At 52.8% G+C, this 18,006-nt stretch overlaps 1 protein-coding gene across 1 annotated transcript in view; it reads right to left on the bottom strand.

Annotated features, from left to right (window-relative positions):
- The window catches only part of flad1 (flavin adenine dinucleotide synthetase 1), a 41,777-nt gene that overhangs the window by 8,640 nt on the left and 15,131 nt on the right, over positions 1 to 18,006 (bottom strand). Inside the window, exons 6-8 of the mRNA XM_068022753.1 lie at positions 14,423 to 14,612; positions 13,450 to 13,523; positions 10,792 to 10,923 (exon numbers count right to left, since the gene is read on the bottom strand). Of these exons, the coding sequence (XP_067878854.1) occupies positions 10,792 to 10,923; positions 13,450 to 13,523; positions 14,423 to 14,612 (396 nt within the window). The remainder of the gene's footprint in view (positions 1 to 10,791; positions 10,924 to 13,449; positions 13,524 to 14,422; positions 14,613 to 18,006) is intronic.

Raw genomic sequence — 18,006 nt, forward strand, 5'->3', positions numbered from 1 at the left:
TGGGGTTGTAAATAGAGCAAGAGAATATAAAAGCAAAGGGGTCACTTTATAAATCATTGTTTTGGCCTCAGCTGGAGTACTGCGGAGAATTCTGGGCACCGCACCTCAGGAGAGATGTCAAGGCAAATGTGGTAACAACCAGATCATTTTTTTTTAGTGATATTGGTTGAGGGATAAATATCGGGCCCTAGGACCCTGGGGAGGTCCCCCATCCCCCCTGGCTATTCTTCCAATAGGGGCTGTGGGATCTTTTACATCCAACTGAGAGGGGCAGATGAGGAGAAACATTTTCACTCAGGGAGCTGTCAGCATCTGGATACGTGCAACCTGAAAATGAAATGGAAGCAGACTCCATACATCATTTTAAAAGGGAGTCGGACAGGTATTCGAGCACGGGACTAAACGTGACTGCTCTTCCAAAGAGCCAGCAGGGGCACGATGGGCAGAATGGACTCCTCTCATGCTGCAAGTTTCAATGATTCGAACGTCAGGCTTTTCTCCCCACTTCCCAATTCCCCGGGCCGTCTTGGGCCCGATGGCAATGGCCACCCCCCCGCCCCCCCCCAATTCCATTTCGCACGCGCGCATCGGCGGGCTATTCCACTGCATGGGCCATCACAGCCAAGCCGTTCCCGCAGGCTCGTTTTGCTCTGAGTGGAAGCAGTCTCCTCGACCGACCGAGGTTAGAAAGAGAGAGGCCCATGTCAGACGACAAGTTAGTTGGAATGGGGTCATTCCAGTGGCCCTCGGATACGGTTTGACTTGCCGAGACAACCTCATACCTCCTGCTGCTCTGCGGGGCTCGCGTCCCCAGCAAGCCTTCAGCACTGAGGGATTAATATTGGGTCCCAGGACACCAGGGAAAACCTCCACCACCACCGCTCTACTTCCAATAGCGGCCGTGGGATCTTTTACATCCACCCAAGAGGGGCAGACAGGGGCCTCGGTTTAACATCCTGAAAGACGGCACCTCCGACAGTGCAGCACTCCCTCAGTAGTGGCACTGGGAGTTTCGGCCTGGCTTATGGGCTCAACCTGACAATGTGGAAAATTGCCCAGGTATGTCTTGTCCACAAAAAGCAGGACAAGTCCAACCCGGCCAATTACCGACCTATCAGCCTACTCTCAATCATCAGCAAAGCGATGGAAGGGGTCATAGACTTGCTTCACAATAACCTGCTCAGTGACGCTCAGTTTGGGTTCCGCCAGGGCCACTCAGCTCCTGACCGCATTACATCCTTGGTTCAAACATGGACAAAAGAGCTGAACTCAAGAGGTGAGGTGAGAGTGACTGCCCTTGACATCAAGGCAGCATTTGACCGAGTATGGCATCAAGGAGCCCAAGCAAAACTGAGGTCAATGGGAATCAGCGGGAAAACTCCCCACTCGTTGGAGTCATGCCGAGCGCGAAAGAAGATGTTTGTGGTTGTTGGAGGTCAATCATCTCAGCCCCAGGACATCAGTACAGGAGTTCCTCAGGGTAGTGTCCTAGGCCCAACCATCTTCAGCTACTTCATCAATGACCTTCCTTCAATCATAAGGTCAGAAGTGGGGATGTTCGCTGATGATTGCACAATGTTCAGCACCATTCACAACTCCTCAGATACCAAAGCAGTCCGTGTCCACAGACATCAAGACCTGGACAACATTTAGGCTTGGGCTGATCAGTGACCAGTAACATTTGCGCCACACAGGGCAATAACAGTCTCCAACAAGAGAGAATCTAACCATCTCCCCTTGACATTCAATGGCATTACCATCACTGAAACCCCCACTATCAACATCTTGGGGATTACCACTGACCAGAAACTGAACTGCAGTCGCCATATAAATACCGTGGCGACAAGAGCAGGTCAGAGGCTAGGAATAACTCACCTCCTGACTCCCCAAAGCCTGTCCACCATCGACAAGGCACAAGTCAGGAGTGTGATGGAATACTCTCCACTTGCCTGGATGGGTGCAGCTCCAACAACACTCAGGAAGCTCGACACCATCCAGGACAAAGCAGCCCACTTGATTGGCACCCCATCTACAAACATTCACTCCCTCCACCACCGATGTACAGTGGCAGCAGTGTGTACCATCTACAAGATGCACTGCAGCAACGCACCAAGGCTCCTTCGACAGCACCTTCCAAACCCGCGACCTCTACCAACTAGAAGGACAAGGGCAGCAGACGCATGGGGACACCACCACCTGCAAGTTCCCCTCCAAGTCACACACCATCCTGACTTGGAACTATATCGGCCGTTCCTTCACTGTCGCTGGGTCAAAATCCTGGAACTCCCTTCCTAACAGCGACGCTTACTTCCCAAGAACGAATGAAAAATAAGGCTCTGGAGTGGGTCTCAAGACATTAAGCGTCTTACTCAGAGGTGAGAGTGCAACCCAGAGAGCCACAATGCAGAGTTGCACTCTGTGACCGAACACTGCATCAGAGACACGGTAAAGACAAGAAACATAAGACAATCTGAGCTCTCTCAGTACTAGGAAATTAACAGCTTTTATACACATAGTATAAAAATCAATTAAAAAATTACAGCAAATTTACACAATATACAGGATTATTGTATTAAATACTATATTAATGTAGTCATCGTCACACTGAATCAGGGTACAGGACAAAGGAACACATTTAAACAGATTTTCAGCTCACACTTTTCGGACACACATAACATACAACAAAAATAACAAGAACCAAATCATCAATCTCCCTCTACACTGTCCCCATCAAACACTCCCAGGACAAAAAAAAACAAAAAAAAACGGGGGTTAGATACAGAGTAAAGCTCCCTCTACACTGTCCCCATCAAACACTCCCCAGGACAGGTACAGCACTGGGATTGGCTGGGCAATTTGGAGCACTTCCTGCCAGCAATCAGGGGGAGCAGCTACACCTGTGCTGCAGCAACTGCAGAGTGGAGAGAGGAATAACTGCAAAGAGGTGACTGTAGCATGGAGACAGCTGCATTTACAGAGGAACTGTTGCACTTTTTCAAGGGTTAAGAAGACCTGCAAGTCATTTTGGAGAGGTGGATGTTGGAGCACCAGAGAACTGTTGGTTGTTTGGACTGTTGGGGGAGGGGGGAGGGAGGAGGCACCGGAAGATCCAGGGGTGGGGCTGCCAAATTCTATAGGGAGCCCTTGTATTTGTTCTTGTGTTTATCTGCCATCCTGCACAAAAGGGGCTCCCTCCCCACCCCCAACTGTGTGGCTCGGGACGGCTGGAGCTGCCCGGCTGAAGACTATCTTTATACAACAACAGAAAAGGGAGAGAACCGGGCGGCTTGAGCCGATCCGGGCGAAGAACCCTCCCCTAACTGGAAGATTGAACTGTAGACTCTGCAGGAAGGTGCTCCAACCACCAAGTGAACTGTAACATCCTTGCAGCTGTTCTCTCTCTTCCATCACTCGGCCACCTATCCTCTCCTCTCCTCTCCTTGTCCTTTTCAACCCTATCCTCCTCTACTCCCATCCCCACCTCCCCCATCATATTGTTTGTGTTAAAGAAAACTGTCGTGTGCTTTGTTTCTTGGGGGTGGGCGCAGCTCTGCGACCCCATGGCAAGCCCCTCTTCGCCGGTGGCGGGGCCTTCCCGTTCATATGCTGCTGCGGCTGCTGCAGCTGCACCTGTTGCCCCGTCACCGTTTGCTTTATTAACATCGAAGCATGGAGTCAAGAGCTACGTTCACCCGAACATGACTATCGAGGCATGCGTGAAAGCAATGGCCGAGGTTGTCGGCCCTTCGGCCATTGTTGCAGCCTCTAAAATGTACGGGAAGGTAGTGTTATTCCTGAGGACCGATCGAGCGGTGTCCCTGGCTCTGAGCAAGGGGCTCACCGTGGGCGGGACCTTTCTGCCAGTGGACCCCCTGGAGGCCACTGCGCAAAGGCTCATTCTATCCAATGTCCCGCCCTTCATTCCTGGTGAGCTCCTCCTTCCCCACCTGCACCATCTGGGGGAGGTAAAGACGGGGCTCACCCCAGTCCTGCTCGGTCTTCAGGAGAACAGCCTCCGACACGTGTACTCCTTCCACTGCCAGTTATTCATGCAGCTGGCGCGGGAGGAGGTGACAGAGGGCCACTTTAATGTAGAATTCCAGGGGACGGCCTACCGCGTCTTCTGGACCTTGGACGGGGTGCGGTGCCATGTCTGTAAGGGGGTGGGGCATGTTCGTAAGAACTGCCCCAACCTCCCGGCTGCCAACTCCAACTCGGCGGCCCAGGGTGGCGACGCTGCACCTCCTCCCACCCCCCTACACCACCACCAGATACCATTCAGTCGGTACCGGAGGCTGTGGTTTTCACGGCCTCCGGCAGGGAGGAGGGTGACCGTCCAAGTGGAAGGAAGGCGCGGAGGAGAAATAAACATCGAGAGGCGCGTCCCATGGACACCGTAACACAACCCAAGTCTGAGCTCAGCCCAAGGCCCGATCTCAGTCCCAGGGTGAATAAGAAAACAGAGAGTGCGGAGGCGGAGGCCTCTGATGACATGGCGGTCTCTGAGCCTCTGCGCCCTGGTGGGAAAAAGAGAAGGCACCCCTCCACAGAGGTAATGAGGGGCCCTGAGGCGCATGGCCCATCTGTTGGAGGGGAGCTGTCTCCTGTCTCGGGTCCCCAGGTTTCCCCTACTGCCACCACCAAGGCTACAAAGTCGGGGCAGGAGCACCCTATTCCTCAGGATGGAGGGGAGGGGAAGGCCCCGGTACTTGAGCCCCTCCTGAAGGGGTAAGTGGGGCCTTGCTTGTGGTGGGGGAGCCTGGGGACTCCACCCATTCTGACACTGCTACTGGGTCGGGTGCCCTGAGTGAAGGGGAGGGCGAGGCCCCAGAGGGTCGGCCCTCCCAGCCGGAGTCCACCACCAACCAAGAGACACCCGACCCGGTTATAACCGAAAATGCTGCCCCATCTGCTGGGCCTGTGGGTGCTGGCGGAGCAGGAGATGGCCTCCTCTCTCCGCCTCCAGTCTCGGCTCCGGCTGGTTTTTCGGAGTCGGGAACTTCTGTCTCCCCTGGACCACTCATTGGCCTGGGGACGGAGGTGGAGGCGGGTCCTGAACCACTGGTGCCTACAGGCTCCAGTTTCACAATAGAACCCAGAGAGGACTCCTCCGCCATCGATCCTGGGGGTGGGATCGTGACGGAGGCGGGACCAGCTGGCGCGGCCGGGACGTCCGCCCCACAGTGTGCGGTGGGCGTGTCGGCCGCGACTGGAGGAGGATGGGGATTCAGTGGGGGGCATGGAGGATGATCTTGATTCCATCGCCAGTGAGGTGGTGGAGTCCCTCATGCCTCCCACCGAATCTCCTCTCATCCCCCGGGGTATAAAGGTCACCTAAAAAAAAAAATGGGGTTAGATACAGAGTAAAGCTCCCTCAACACTGTCCCCATCAAAAAAAAGAAAAAAAAAAATGGGATTGGCTCCTCTGTGATTGGGAATACTGAGTGCTGTGTGCCTCAACGAGGTGCAGCTGACAGTGCTGCAGTCAGTTGCTGGAGGTGCTGCTGGAGAGGGAGAGCTGAGAAGAAACTGCAAAAACCTTTCAACAACTTTTGCTGCAGAGGAGGAAAGACTTTTGGATTAAGCCTGTATTTCGAGGTGGGTGTTGAGCACCAGACTCTTACTTTATTTGGACTGTTGTGGGAGGTGGAAAAGGCCAGAAGAACAAGGGGTGGGGGCTATACAATTCTGCAGGAGGCTGTGCAATTGCACTAAAGTTGCAGGGAAGCTCCCTCCCCACCCCAGTTGCTCAGCCTGGGTCAGCTGAAGCTGCCTGGCTAATATACAGAAGGGGATAAATAGTGCCTGGGCAGCTTCAGCTGACCCAGGTGAAGACGCCTCCCCCAACCAGAAGACCAGGAGTGTTTACAGTGCTCAGAGTACCACCCTTTGAGAAAAAAAAAGCAAAGTCATCGCTTGCAGCCTGTCTTTCCCCTTTCCTGTATACCCTCAGCCTCTCCCCAAACCTCCTAGTTGGTTTCTTTGTTTGCCTGCAATTTGGGGTTGGGTTTGGCTCTTGAGCCATGGCAAGCCCATCATCACCGGTGGCGGGGCCTTCTCATACCTCTGCGGCTGCAGCCTCTGTGGTCGCCCGTGTGACCCCGTCACCTTTTAAATTCATTACTTCAAGCCATGGGGTAAAGAGCTATCCCCACCCCAATATGTCCATAGAGGCCTGTGTAAAGGCAATGGCCGAGGTTGTCGGCCCCTCGGCCATTGTGGCAGCCTCAAAAATGTACAGGAAGGCTGTGTTCTTCCTAAAGACCGAGCGGGCAGTGTCCCTGGCCCGGAATAAAGGGCTCACTGTGGGTGGGGCTTTCCTGCCGGTGGACCCTCCAGGGGCCACTGCGCAGCGGATGATGTTATCAAACGTCCTGCCCTTTATTCCCAGTGAGCTCCTCCTTCCCCACCTGCACCACATGGGGGAGGTGAGGTCGGGGATCACCCCAGTCGGCTTGGTCTTCGGGAGCATAGCCTCCAACATGTCTACTCCTTCCGCCGCCAGTTATTTATGCAACTGGCGCGGGAGGAGGACTCGGAAGGCCAGTTTGAGGTGCAGTTCCAGGGGACGGCCTACCGCGTCTTTTGGACCTCGGACGGGGCGCAGTGCCATGTCTGCAAGGGGGGTGGGGCATGTTCGTAAGAACTGCCCCAACCTCCCGGCCGCCAGCTCCACCTCGGCAGCCCAGGGTCCTCCCACTCCCCCCACACATCCAACAGACACCGCTCAGTCGGTTCCGGAGGCTGTGGTTTTCACAGCCTCCAGCGGGGAGGGGAGTGCCCATCCGAGTGGAAGGAAGACGCGGAGGCAAAAGAAATATCAAGAGGCGCGTCCCCTGGACACATTGAAACAACCCGAGCCTGAGCTCAGCCCAAAGCCTGTTCTCATGGAATCCACCTGTCCCAGGGCTGGGCTCAGGCCCAGGGTGGCTAAAAAGGAGGGTGCGGAGGCGGAGGCCTCTGATGACATGGAGGTCTCTGAGCCTCTGCGCCCTGGTGGGAAAAAGAGGAGAAGGCACCCCTCCACAGAGGTAACTAGGGGCCCTGAGGCGCAGGGCCCATCTGTTGGAGGGGAGCTGTCTCCTGTTTCGGGTCCCCAGGTTTCCCCAACCGCCACCACCAAGGCTACAAAGTCCGGGCAGGAGCACCCTATTCCTCAGGATGGAGGGGAGAGGAAGGCCCCAGTACATGAGGCCCCTCCTGAAGGAGTAAGTGGGGCCCTGGGGACGCCGCCCATTCTGCGACTGCTACTGGGTCGAGTGCAGAGTGAAGGGGAGGGCGAGGCCCCAGAGGGTTGGCCCTCCCAGCCGGAGTCCACCACCAACCAGGAGACACCCGACCCTGTTATAACTGAGAATGCTTCCCCATCTGCTGGGCCTGTGGGTGATGGCGGAGCGGGAGATGGCCTCCTCTCTCCGCCTCCGGTCTTGGCTTTGGCTGGATTTCCGGAGTCGGGAACTTCTGTCTCCCCTGGACCACTCATTGGCCTGGGGACAGAGGTGGAGGGGGGTCCTGAACTGCAGGTGCCCACAGGCTCCAGTTTCACAATAGAACCCAGAGAGGACTCCTCCGCCATCGATCCTGGGGGTGGGATAATGCTTTCATACAGGGGCCGAGCGCTGGTCATAAACCAACTGGTGGCCTCCATGTTGTGGTACCGGTTGGTCACTTTGGCCCCGCCCCCTGCATTTGCCACCAAGATCCTGAAGAAACCGTCGATTTCTTCTGGGGCAGGAGGAAACACTTGGTCTCTGCCGCGGTCCTGAGTCTCCCAATTGAGGAGGGCGGCCAGTCGCTGGTGTGCGTCCGCACCCAGGCTGCGACTCTCCTCCTTCGTACCCTGCAGAGATACCTGTACGTCGAGCGTCCTCCCAGATGGTGTGCGCTGGCGACGTATTTTTTCCGCCAGTGTCACTGCCTTCAAGACGACACGCAGCTCCCGGTGGAGTCCGTTAGCCGCGCCTCTCTGAGGGAGTTGCCTGTCTTTTACCGGTAATCTATTCAGAGTCTGGAACATGGTCGCCTCCAGTCAGCGCGCTCCCCAGCCGGCGGAGGAGTGTGCCTCAGCTGACTCCAGGGACGGTCTGGCGGGCGGAGGAGTAGCTGAAACCCCCGGGAAGCCCCTCACAGTCGGTGGCAAGGGGGCTCAGGAGTGCGGAGCGATCCTGGCCGAGCTGATACCCGCTCGGCCGGAACTGCTCATCGGACCCAGGCCCCGAAACCCTCCTCGGGAGCTGGTCCCGCACAACCCGAGCCGCCTCTCGGAAATGCCTCCGTGAAATTCCAATTGGCGCGGAGGGGTTTCTTGTCCGGGCTGCTCCTGCACACTCTCCACTTCCTCGCCCTAGTCAGCCGGCCAAACACGCCCTGGCGGTCCGCATTGCCATCTGGTGGCGAGGGGAAACCCCGATGGAGGTCTCTCTACACGGGAGTCTTCCCCCTTTACATCGGGGACCTGGGGTGGAGGGTGTTGCACAGAGCAGTCCCGTGCAATAGACTTTTAAGTAGGTTCACGGACTCCCAGGCCACCTGTACTTTCTGCGGCCTGGACGAGTCTGTGTTCCATGTATGTATAGTGTGTGTGAGGTTGCAGCCCGTTTGCATATTTAAAGGGGCTGCTCCTCAAGTTCTGGGTGCACTTCAGTCCCACGCTCCTGATCTTTGGGCACCCGGTGCGGAGGGGCGTGGGCCGGGAGGAGGATCTCCTCGTCGGTCTGCTCCTGGGCCTGGCCAAGGTGGCAATTCACAGGTCCAGGTTGCATGCGGTCGGGGGGTCCGTCCTCCCTGATTGCCTGCCCCTCTTCCGCGGTTACGTTCGCGCCCGGGTGTCCCTGGAAAAGGAGCATGCGGTGTCAGCCGGTACGCTTGAGGCCTTCCGCGACCGGTGGGCACCGCAGGGACTGGAGTGCATCGTCTATGCTGAGAATGGCATTTTAATTTGAGTTTTTGGTTTATTTATTCAAATTTTACTGAAGTAACTTTTTTTTTAAATGTATATAAAAGGGGCCTGGGGTATAAAGGCCACCTTAAAACACAAAAGAAAAATGGGATTCGATGCAGAGTAAAGCTCCCTCTACACTATCCTGCACTGCACCAGTGTGACATTTCTGCATTCCCAGCATCAGGTGTATCTGTGTGAGACTGCCAATTAGCTGCTAGTTTGGGAGCTCTGTTGTCCCCGATCTGCTCACGAGAAACTGGATTTTACCCAACTCATTTCACATCAGCTGGCCAGAAGTGACATTCCTACTGTCGGGCAGCTTAGATGTGAATGCTGCCCTCAACAGGAAGAGGTGATGTGATTCCTTTCAGCTGTCTGTTCCCCCTCATACAATTCATGATACCATTTCCTTCTGGACTCATTCTGATTGTTAACAGTGACAGCTTCAGAAAAATGATACTGAGACAGGAACAACTGGACGATAAAGTCAAAGAAGGTGTTTAAAAGGCACCTAATACGCATCTCTCCTTTCTGCTATTTTCAACTCACCATGATCCCCACAGACTTGACTTGCTGGGGTCCAGTTTCACAGTTGCTGGATGACCTTGTGTGTTGTCAGGCTCTGGGGGCTACCATTGACCAGAAACTGAACTGGACCAGCCATATAAATACGGTAGCTACAAGAGCAGGTCAGAGGTTGGGAATCCTGCGGTGAATAACTCACCTCCTGACTCCCCAAAGCCTGTCCACCATCTACAAGACACAAGTCAGGAGTGTGATGGAATACTCTCCACTTGCCTGGATGGGTGCAGCTCCAACAACACTCAAGAAGCTCGATACCATCCAGGACAAAGCAGCCCGCTTGATTGGCACCCCATCCACAAACATTCACTCCCTCCACCACCGACGCACAGTGGCAGCAGTGTGTACCATCTACAAGATGCACTGCAGCAACGCACCAAGGCTCCTTAGACAGCACCTTCCAAACCCGCGACCTCTACCAACTAGAAGGACAAGGGCAGCAGACGCATGGGAACACCACCACCTGCAAGTTCCCCTCCAAGTCACACACCATCCTGACTTCGAATTATATTGCTGTTCCTTCAGTGTCGCTGGGTCAAAGGGACCAGATGGGTACTTTCAGTGCCACACCAGTTGGCACATTTACACCCTGCACTCTCAGAAAGAACTGTACTCACTTTCCTTGCGGGCACATTCCTGCTTTGTCCCAGCGTTGCGAGGGAAAGCATCTGACGGGAGACGCTACAGGCTCCCACTTCCCATTGGTTTTCCTTTGAACCAGTCTGACCGTCCGCACTGCCCACCAGCTGCCAGGTCCAGTTCTGGTCGACGTTAAGGCCGCACCTTTCAACAAGTGTCTGTGCAACTGGGCTCAGTGGGCAAGGCCGAGCAGGGGGCAGCAGCAGTTAACCTGCCAGGTGCCCATTGGCCGTGTGGAAGGGAAAGGAATTCAGGGTCACAGCTTGGAGAGGGCAGGATCGGTCTTGGATGTGATGCCACGCACAGTTGAACATCCGAGATCCCACTGCCTGGCAGATCTTTGGAGGAATAAGCAAGGCTAGAGCAATACCTGCTGATTTAGATCATCAGAGAGGGGAGGGAGGGCGGAAAGAGAAATGGCCTGGGATTTCAACTTCTCTCTGCCAAATCCAGTGTTAAACAATTATTAACACCTATCTACATACCAGTGACCAATATCTGTTATCTGTGTGCAAAACTGATGCCGGTTATTTAACCCTCTCTCTCTGCTACCAGGCTTAATAATGTTGGTCTCCGCCTTGCAGCAGAGACGGAGAGAGGGACATGGACCCGCGAGCTGCAGCAATTACTTCCTGGAGGTGCGCTCGTCCTCCTCCTTCTCCAACAGATAGGCAGGTTTGTAACGCTCCATTCCCAGGTGGTTGAGGTAGCACAGGTTGGGGTTCTTTGAGGTGTTATCCATGCTCCCTAGGGAGGTGTATCTGGTTGGACGGGGAGGGAGGGAAAGAAAAAAAGATATTTCAGGTTAGACAAAGGGCTTCTGGTACATGACGCAGTCCCGCCTGCGCCCCCAGGCCGCCCCTCCCCCACCCCCGTTCCTCTCGCTGTCATCCTAGACAGAGTGCGTCGACAAGATATCCGACCAAGGCAGGCATCGCAACGGGACCTGGTCTTCTCTCCACTCCGCCGCCTGTCCAGGCCGCAAGTCCCCCGGGTCGGTTGTGTTGCCGGACCAGGGAGCAATAACCCGGAGGATATTTGTTCAAACCCCCACTGACGCGCCCTTCAGAATCCGAATTCAGATTGATCGGATCTGGAACTTAAAAAAAGCTGACTGCCTGTGCGAGTGACCGCGAAGCTGCCGGACTGTCGCAAAGACCCATCTAGTCCTGGAATTCCTGCCCTAAACCCCTCTGCCTCTATATCTCTCTCCTCCTTTAAGAAACTCCCTAAAAACCTCTTTGACTGAGCTTTCGGTCACTTGTCCCTAATATCTCCTTATGCGTCAAAATTTTGTCTGCTAACAACTCCTATGAAGCACCTTGGGGACGTTTTACTGCATCAAAGGCGCTATATGAATGCAAGTTTTTGCTGCTGTTATAATGCCCTGGAAGGGAAGGAAACCTGCTGTCCTGAGTCGGTCTGAGCCTCTATGTGACTCCAGTCCCAAACCAAACTGGTTGACTCTTAACTACTCTCTGAAGTGGGCCTAGTGAGACACTTGATACTAGTTGTATCAAGCCTGCCAGTGGATTCAGAAGCCGGCTCACCACCACCTTCTCAACGGGCGAGTGGGGATGGGCAACAAATGCCATCCTCGCCAGCGAGGCTCACATCCCGGGAAAGAGTTTTATTGAAGAATGGCCCTCACTGCTTGCCCGTGCTGGCTCGACACAGGCCAGGGATCGACACGGGGATTTCCTGCAGCTTCATCAGCCAGGCTCCGATCGCCCCAGATCGCAATCAGGTTCCACACCCTCCGTTTCTCCTCCCCCGGGGATCAGCACCCCCCTCCCCACGCCACGCCACGGAACTCTGTCACATCCTGCGCCGCAGAGCTGGCTGCCCGGCAGGAAGACAGAGGCACCCCAGGTCTCTCATCCCCCGACACTGTCACTCTCTCCACCACCCTGCACCCCACCCCCCAACCTCCCTCTCCCCAGGATGAGGAGTCACCTGTTTATCGCAGAACTGGACATGGCAGCTGTCAAGGTGCCTCCCACAGGGCGTAGCGCGATAAGGGGCATCGGAGGGAGGGAGAGGGGGGGGGGGGGGCTCGATTCCTGGACGGGGGACGAGAGCGAATTAAAGCAGCAAAGAATTTGCATTTGTGCACTGCCCTTCACATCCTCGCTGGAAGCAGCCAATGGCGCGCTTTTGAAGTCACTGTTGTTCTGCAGGAAACGCGGGCAACCGATTTTCACACAGCAAGATCCCACAAACAGCAATGTGCTGAATATCCAGACAGTTCGTGATGTAGGGAATAATTACTGGCCTGGGACACCGGGAAGAACACCCCTGCTCCTCCTCAAATCGCACCGTAGGATTTTATTTTTTATTCATTCATGGGATGTGGCCGTCGCTGGCCAGGCCCCAGCATTTATTGCCCATTCCTAATTGCCCCTTGAGAAGGTGGTGGTGAGCTGCCTTCTTGAACCGCTGCAGTCCATGTGAGGTAGATACACCCACAGTGCTGTTAGGGAGGGAGTTCCAGGATTTTGACCCAGCGACAGTGAAGGAACGGCCGATATAGTTCCAAGTCAGGATGGTGTGTGACTCGGAGGGGAACTTGCAGGTGGTGGTGTTCCCATGTATTTGCTGCCCTTGTCCTTCTAGTTGGTGGAGGTCGGTGGTTTGGAAGGTGCTGTCTAAGGAGCCTTGGTGCATTGCTGCAGTATGTCTTGTAGATGGTACACACTGCTGCCACTGTGCGTCAGTGGTGGGGGGAGTGAATGTTTGTGGATGGGGTGCCAATCAAGCGGGCTGCTTTGTCCTGGCTGGTGTCGAGCTTCTTGAGTGTTGTTGGAGCTGCACCCATCCAGGCAAGTGGAGAGTATTCCACCACACTCCTGACTTGTGTCTTGTAGATGGTTGTCAGGCGTTGGGGAGTCAGAAGGTGAGTTACTCACCGCAGAATTCCCAGCCTCTGACCATTATATTCACCTGAAACAGCAGACGAGTTTAACATCTCATCCTGAAAGAGAGCACCTCCGACAGTGCAACAGTGTCCCGGGACCAATATTTATCCCTTGACCAGCATCACCAGAAACAGATGATCTGGGTCATTATCACCTCACTGTTGGTGGGATCTTGCTGTGCGCAATGTTGCCTGCCGCGTTTCCTGCATCACAACAGTGACTGCACTTCAAAAACCAAAAAAGGGCTTCACAGGCTGTGAAGGCGCTACAGAAATGCAAGCCCTCCTCTTTGTACAGGTGGACCATGTCCTGGGGTACGGAAACAAGAGGAAGAGGTTGCATGAGTTCAGCAATATGAGTGTCACTTACCCCTTGTCGTAGAGAATGCAGTACGGGATGTAGAGGGTGCGTAGGAACTCCCAGACATCGTGGTAGCTCCAGTCCTGCAAAAGACAACAGAAGCCTTGATAAAGGGATGTCTAGGAGGCAAATTCTCCTACTGTCATCTCCCAGCATTGGCTGTCGCCTCCCTGCTTTGGCCCAGTCGGCGTCGGTAACGCAAAATCACCCAATCATGTTTATTGATCGGCTATTCCACTGCAGGGAGCATCATCCGCCTGCCCAACAGCTCCCCAGACAGCCAATATCAACTGGTTTTTGACCCAAGACCCTTCTGCGTTGTAGCAGTCTGTAAAGAAGGACAACTAGCGATGAGGCAATCAATGTGCCCATGAAACTAAAGGGACAGGCCCGGGACTGGCAGTGTCTGCTGTGGCTCAGTGGGTAGCTCTCCAGCCGCTGAACCAGATGGCCCTGGGTTCGAAGTCCACTCTGGAGGCTTGAGCAAAACATCCAGGCCGACGCTCCCAGTGCCAGGACTGAGGGAGTGCCGCACTGCTGGAGGTACCGTCTCTCAGAATGAGACATTAAACCGAGGCCCCCGCTTACTCCTCTCAGGTGGACGTGAAAGATCCCACGGCCGCTATTGGAAAGGGGGGGGGGGGGGGTGGAGTTTTCCCCAGTGTACTGGGGTCAATATTTATCCCTCAACCCACATCAGTTTAAAAAAAAAAAATGATCTGGGTCATTATCACATTGCTGTTTGTGGGATCTTGCTGTGTGCAAATTGCCTGCCGCGTTTCCAACAACAGCGACCACACTTCAAAAGAGCACTCCGCTGGCTGTGAGGCGCTTTGGGAGGTCCCGACGTTGTGAAAGGCGCTACAGAAATGCAAGTCTGACTTCCGACTGGGCCTGTTCTGTGCAGCTCCCTGCCACTGTTAGCCAGAGGCTTCCAGTGCCCTGTGCAGACCCGGCAGGGTGAACGCCACCCGATACCCACCAGCAGGGGATTGACCCGCATGTACTCTGGCCAGCTGGGGTCAGTCATGGACATGGGGTTCAGTGTCCGCGAGTATGGGTCAGTCCGTCTGGTGCCCATCAGGACGGCCTTGATGTGAGGGTGCTGGGTCTTCAGGTCCGTCAACGCCTCCTTGATGTTGCCGCACACAGTGTATATCTGGAGATGGTATCTGGCAAGAAAGATCAGCGGATGTTAGTGTCCCTACAGTGAGATTGAAAATAGGAAGGTAATAGCAGAGTATCTTAATGACAGAACACCACAATAAAAGCAGAAAGTGTGGGCATCTAATCAGAGAGAGCGGGTTTAGATATAGAATAACAGATACCCGGGAGTGAGTTACAGACTGGAATCGAATCGAGGGGTTCGGGTGGTTTATATATAGAATAACAGATACCCGGGAGTGAGTTACAGACTGGAATCTAATCGAGGGGTTCGGGTGGTTTATATATAGAATAACAGATACCCGGGAGTGAGTTACAGACTGGAATCTAATCGAGGGGTTCGGGCTGGTTTATATATAGAATAACAGATACCCGGGAGTGAGTTACAGACTGGAATCTAATCGAGGGGTTCGGGTGGTTTATATATAGAATAACAGATACCCGTGAGTGAGTTACAGACTGGAATCTAATCGAGGGGTTCGGGCTGGTTTATATATAGAATAACAGATACCCGGGAGTGAGTTACAGACTGGAATCTAATCGAGGGGTTCGGGTGGTTTATATATAGAATAACAGATACCCGTGAGTGAGTTACAGACTGGAATCTAATCGAGGGGTTCGGGGGGGTTTATATATAGAATAACAGATACCCGGGAGTGTGTTACAGACTGGAATCTAATCGAGGGGTTCGGGTGGTTTATATATAGAATAACAGATACCCGGGAGTGAGTTACAGACTGGAATCTAATCGAGGGGTTCGGGTGGTTTATATATAGAATAACAGATACCCGGGAGTGAGTTACAGACTGGAATCTAATCGAGGGGTTCGGGCTGGTTTATATATAGAATAACAGATACCCGGGAGTGAGTTACAGACTGGAATCTAATCGAGGGGTTCGGGTGGTTTATATATAGAATAACAGATACCCGGGAGTGAGTTACAGACTGGAATCTAATCGAGGGGTTCGGGTGGTTTATATATAGAATAACAGATACCCGGGAGTGAGTTACAGACTGGAATCTAATCGAGGGGTTCGGGCTGGTTTATATATAGAATAACAGATACCCGGGAGTGAGTTACAGACTGGAATCTAATCGAGGGGTTCGGGTGGTTTATATATAGAATAACAGATACCCGGGAGTGAGTTACAGACTGGAATCTAATCGAGGGGTTCGGGTGGTTTATATATAGAATAACAGATACCCGGGAGTGAGTTACAGACTGGAATCTAATCGAGGGGTTCGGGTGGTTTATATATAGAATAACAGATACCCGGGAGTGAGTTACAGACTGGAATCTAATCGAGGGGTTCGGGGTGGTTTATATATAGAATAACAGATACCCGGGAGTGAGTTACAGACTGGAATCTAATCGAGGGGTTCGGGTGGTTTATATATAGAATAACAGATACCCGGGAGTGAGTTACAGACTGGAATCTAATCGAGGGGTTCGGGGTGGTTTATATATAGAATAACAGATACCCGGGAGTGAGTTACAGACTGGAATCTAATCGAGGGGTTCGGGTGGTTTATATATAGAATAACAGATACCCGGGAGTGTGTTACAGACTGGAATCTAATCGAGGGGTTCGGGTGGTTTATATATAGAATAACAGATACCCGGGAGTGAGTTACAGACTGGAATCTAATCGAGAGGTTCGGGTGGTTTATATATAGAATAACAGATACCCGGGAGTGAGTTACAGACTGGAATCTAATCGAGGGGTTCGGGGGAGTTTATATATAGAATAACAGATACCCGGGAGTGAGTTACAGGCTGGAATCTAATCGAGGGGTTCGGGTGGTTTATATATAGAATAACAGATACCCGGGAGTGAGTTACAGACTGGAATCTAATCGAGGGGTTCGGGGGGGTTTATATATAGAATAACAGATACCCGGGAGTGAGTTACAGACTGGAATCTAATCGAGGGGTTCGGGTGGGTTTATATATAGAATAACAGATACCCGGGAGTGAGTTACAGACTGGAATCTAATCGAGAGGTTCGGGGGGTTTATATATAGAATAACAGATACCCCGGAGTGAGTTACAGACTGGAATCTAATCGAGATGTTCGGGTGGTTTATATATAGAATAACAGATACCCGGGAGTGAGTTACAGACTGGAATCTAATCGAGATGTTCGGGTGGTTTATATATAGAATAACAGATACCCGGGAGTGAGTTACAGACTGGAATCTAATCGAGGGGTTCAGGGGGTTTAGATATAGAATAACAGATACCCGGGAGTGAGTTACAGACTGGAATCTAATCGAGATGTTCGGGTGGTTTATATATAGAATAACAGATACCCGGGAGTGAGTTACAGACTGGAATCTAATCGAGATGTTCGGGTGGTTTATATATAGAATAACAGATACCCGGGAGTGAGTTACAGACTGGAATCTAATCGAGGGGTTCAGGGGGTTTAGATATAGAATAACAGATACCCGGGAGTGAGTTACAGACTGGAATCTAATCGAGGGGTTCGGGGGGTTTATATATAGAATAACAGATACCCGGGAGTGAGTTACAGACTGGAATCTAATCGAGGGGTTCGGGGGGGTTTATATATAGAATAACAGACACCCGGGAGTGAGTTACAGACTGGAATCTAATCGAGGGGTTCGGGGGAGTTTATATATAGAATAACAGATACCCGGGAGTGAGTTACAGACTGGAATCTAATCGAGAGGTTCGGGGGGTTTATATTTAGAATAACAGATACCCCGGAGTGAGTTACAGACTGGAATCTAATCGAGGGGTTCGGGGGGTTTATATATAGAATAACAGATACCCGGGAGTGAGTTACAGACTGGAATCTAATCGAGGGGTTCGGGGGGTTTATATATAGAATAACAGATACCCGGGAGTGAGTTACAGACTGGAATCTAATCGAGGGGTTCGGGTGGTTTAGATATAGAATAACAGATACCTGGGAGTGTGTTACAGACTGGAATCTAATCGAGGGGTTCGGGTGGTTTATATATAGAACAACAGATACCCGAAGGTGAGTTACAGACTGGAATCTAATCGAGAGGTTCGGGGGGTTTATATATAGAATAACAGATACCCGGGAGTGAGTTACAGACTGGAATCTAATCGAGATGTTCGGGTGGTTTATATATAGAATAACAGATACCCGGGAGTGAGTTACAGACTGGAATCTAATCGAGGGATTCGGGGTGGTTTATATATAGAATAACAGATACCCGGGAGTGAGTTACAGACTGGAATCTAATCGAGATGTTCGGGTGGTTTATATATAGAATAACAGATACCCGGGAGTGAGTTACAGACTGGAATCTAATCGAGGGGTTCAGGGGGTTTAGATATAGAATAACAGATACCCGGGAGTGAGTTGCAGACTGGAATCTAATCGAGGGGTTTGGGTGGTTTAT

This window comes from Heterodontus francisci, chromosome 46 (genome assembly GCF_036365525.1).
Source record: "Heterodontus francisci isolate sHetFra1 chromosome 46, sHetFra1.hap1, whole genome shotgun sequence".
Classification (NCBI taxonomy): Eukaryota; Metazoa; Chordata; class Chondrichthyes; order Heterodontiformes; family Heterodontidae; genus Heterodontus; species Heterodontus francisci.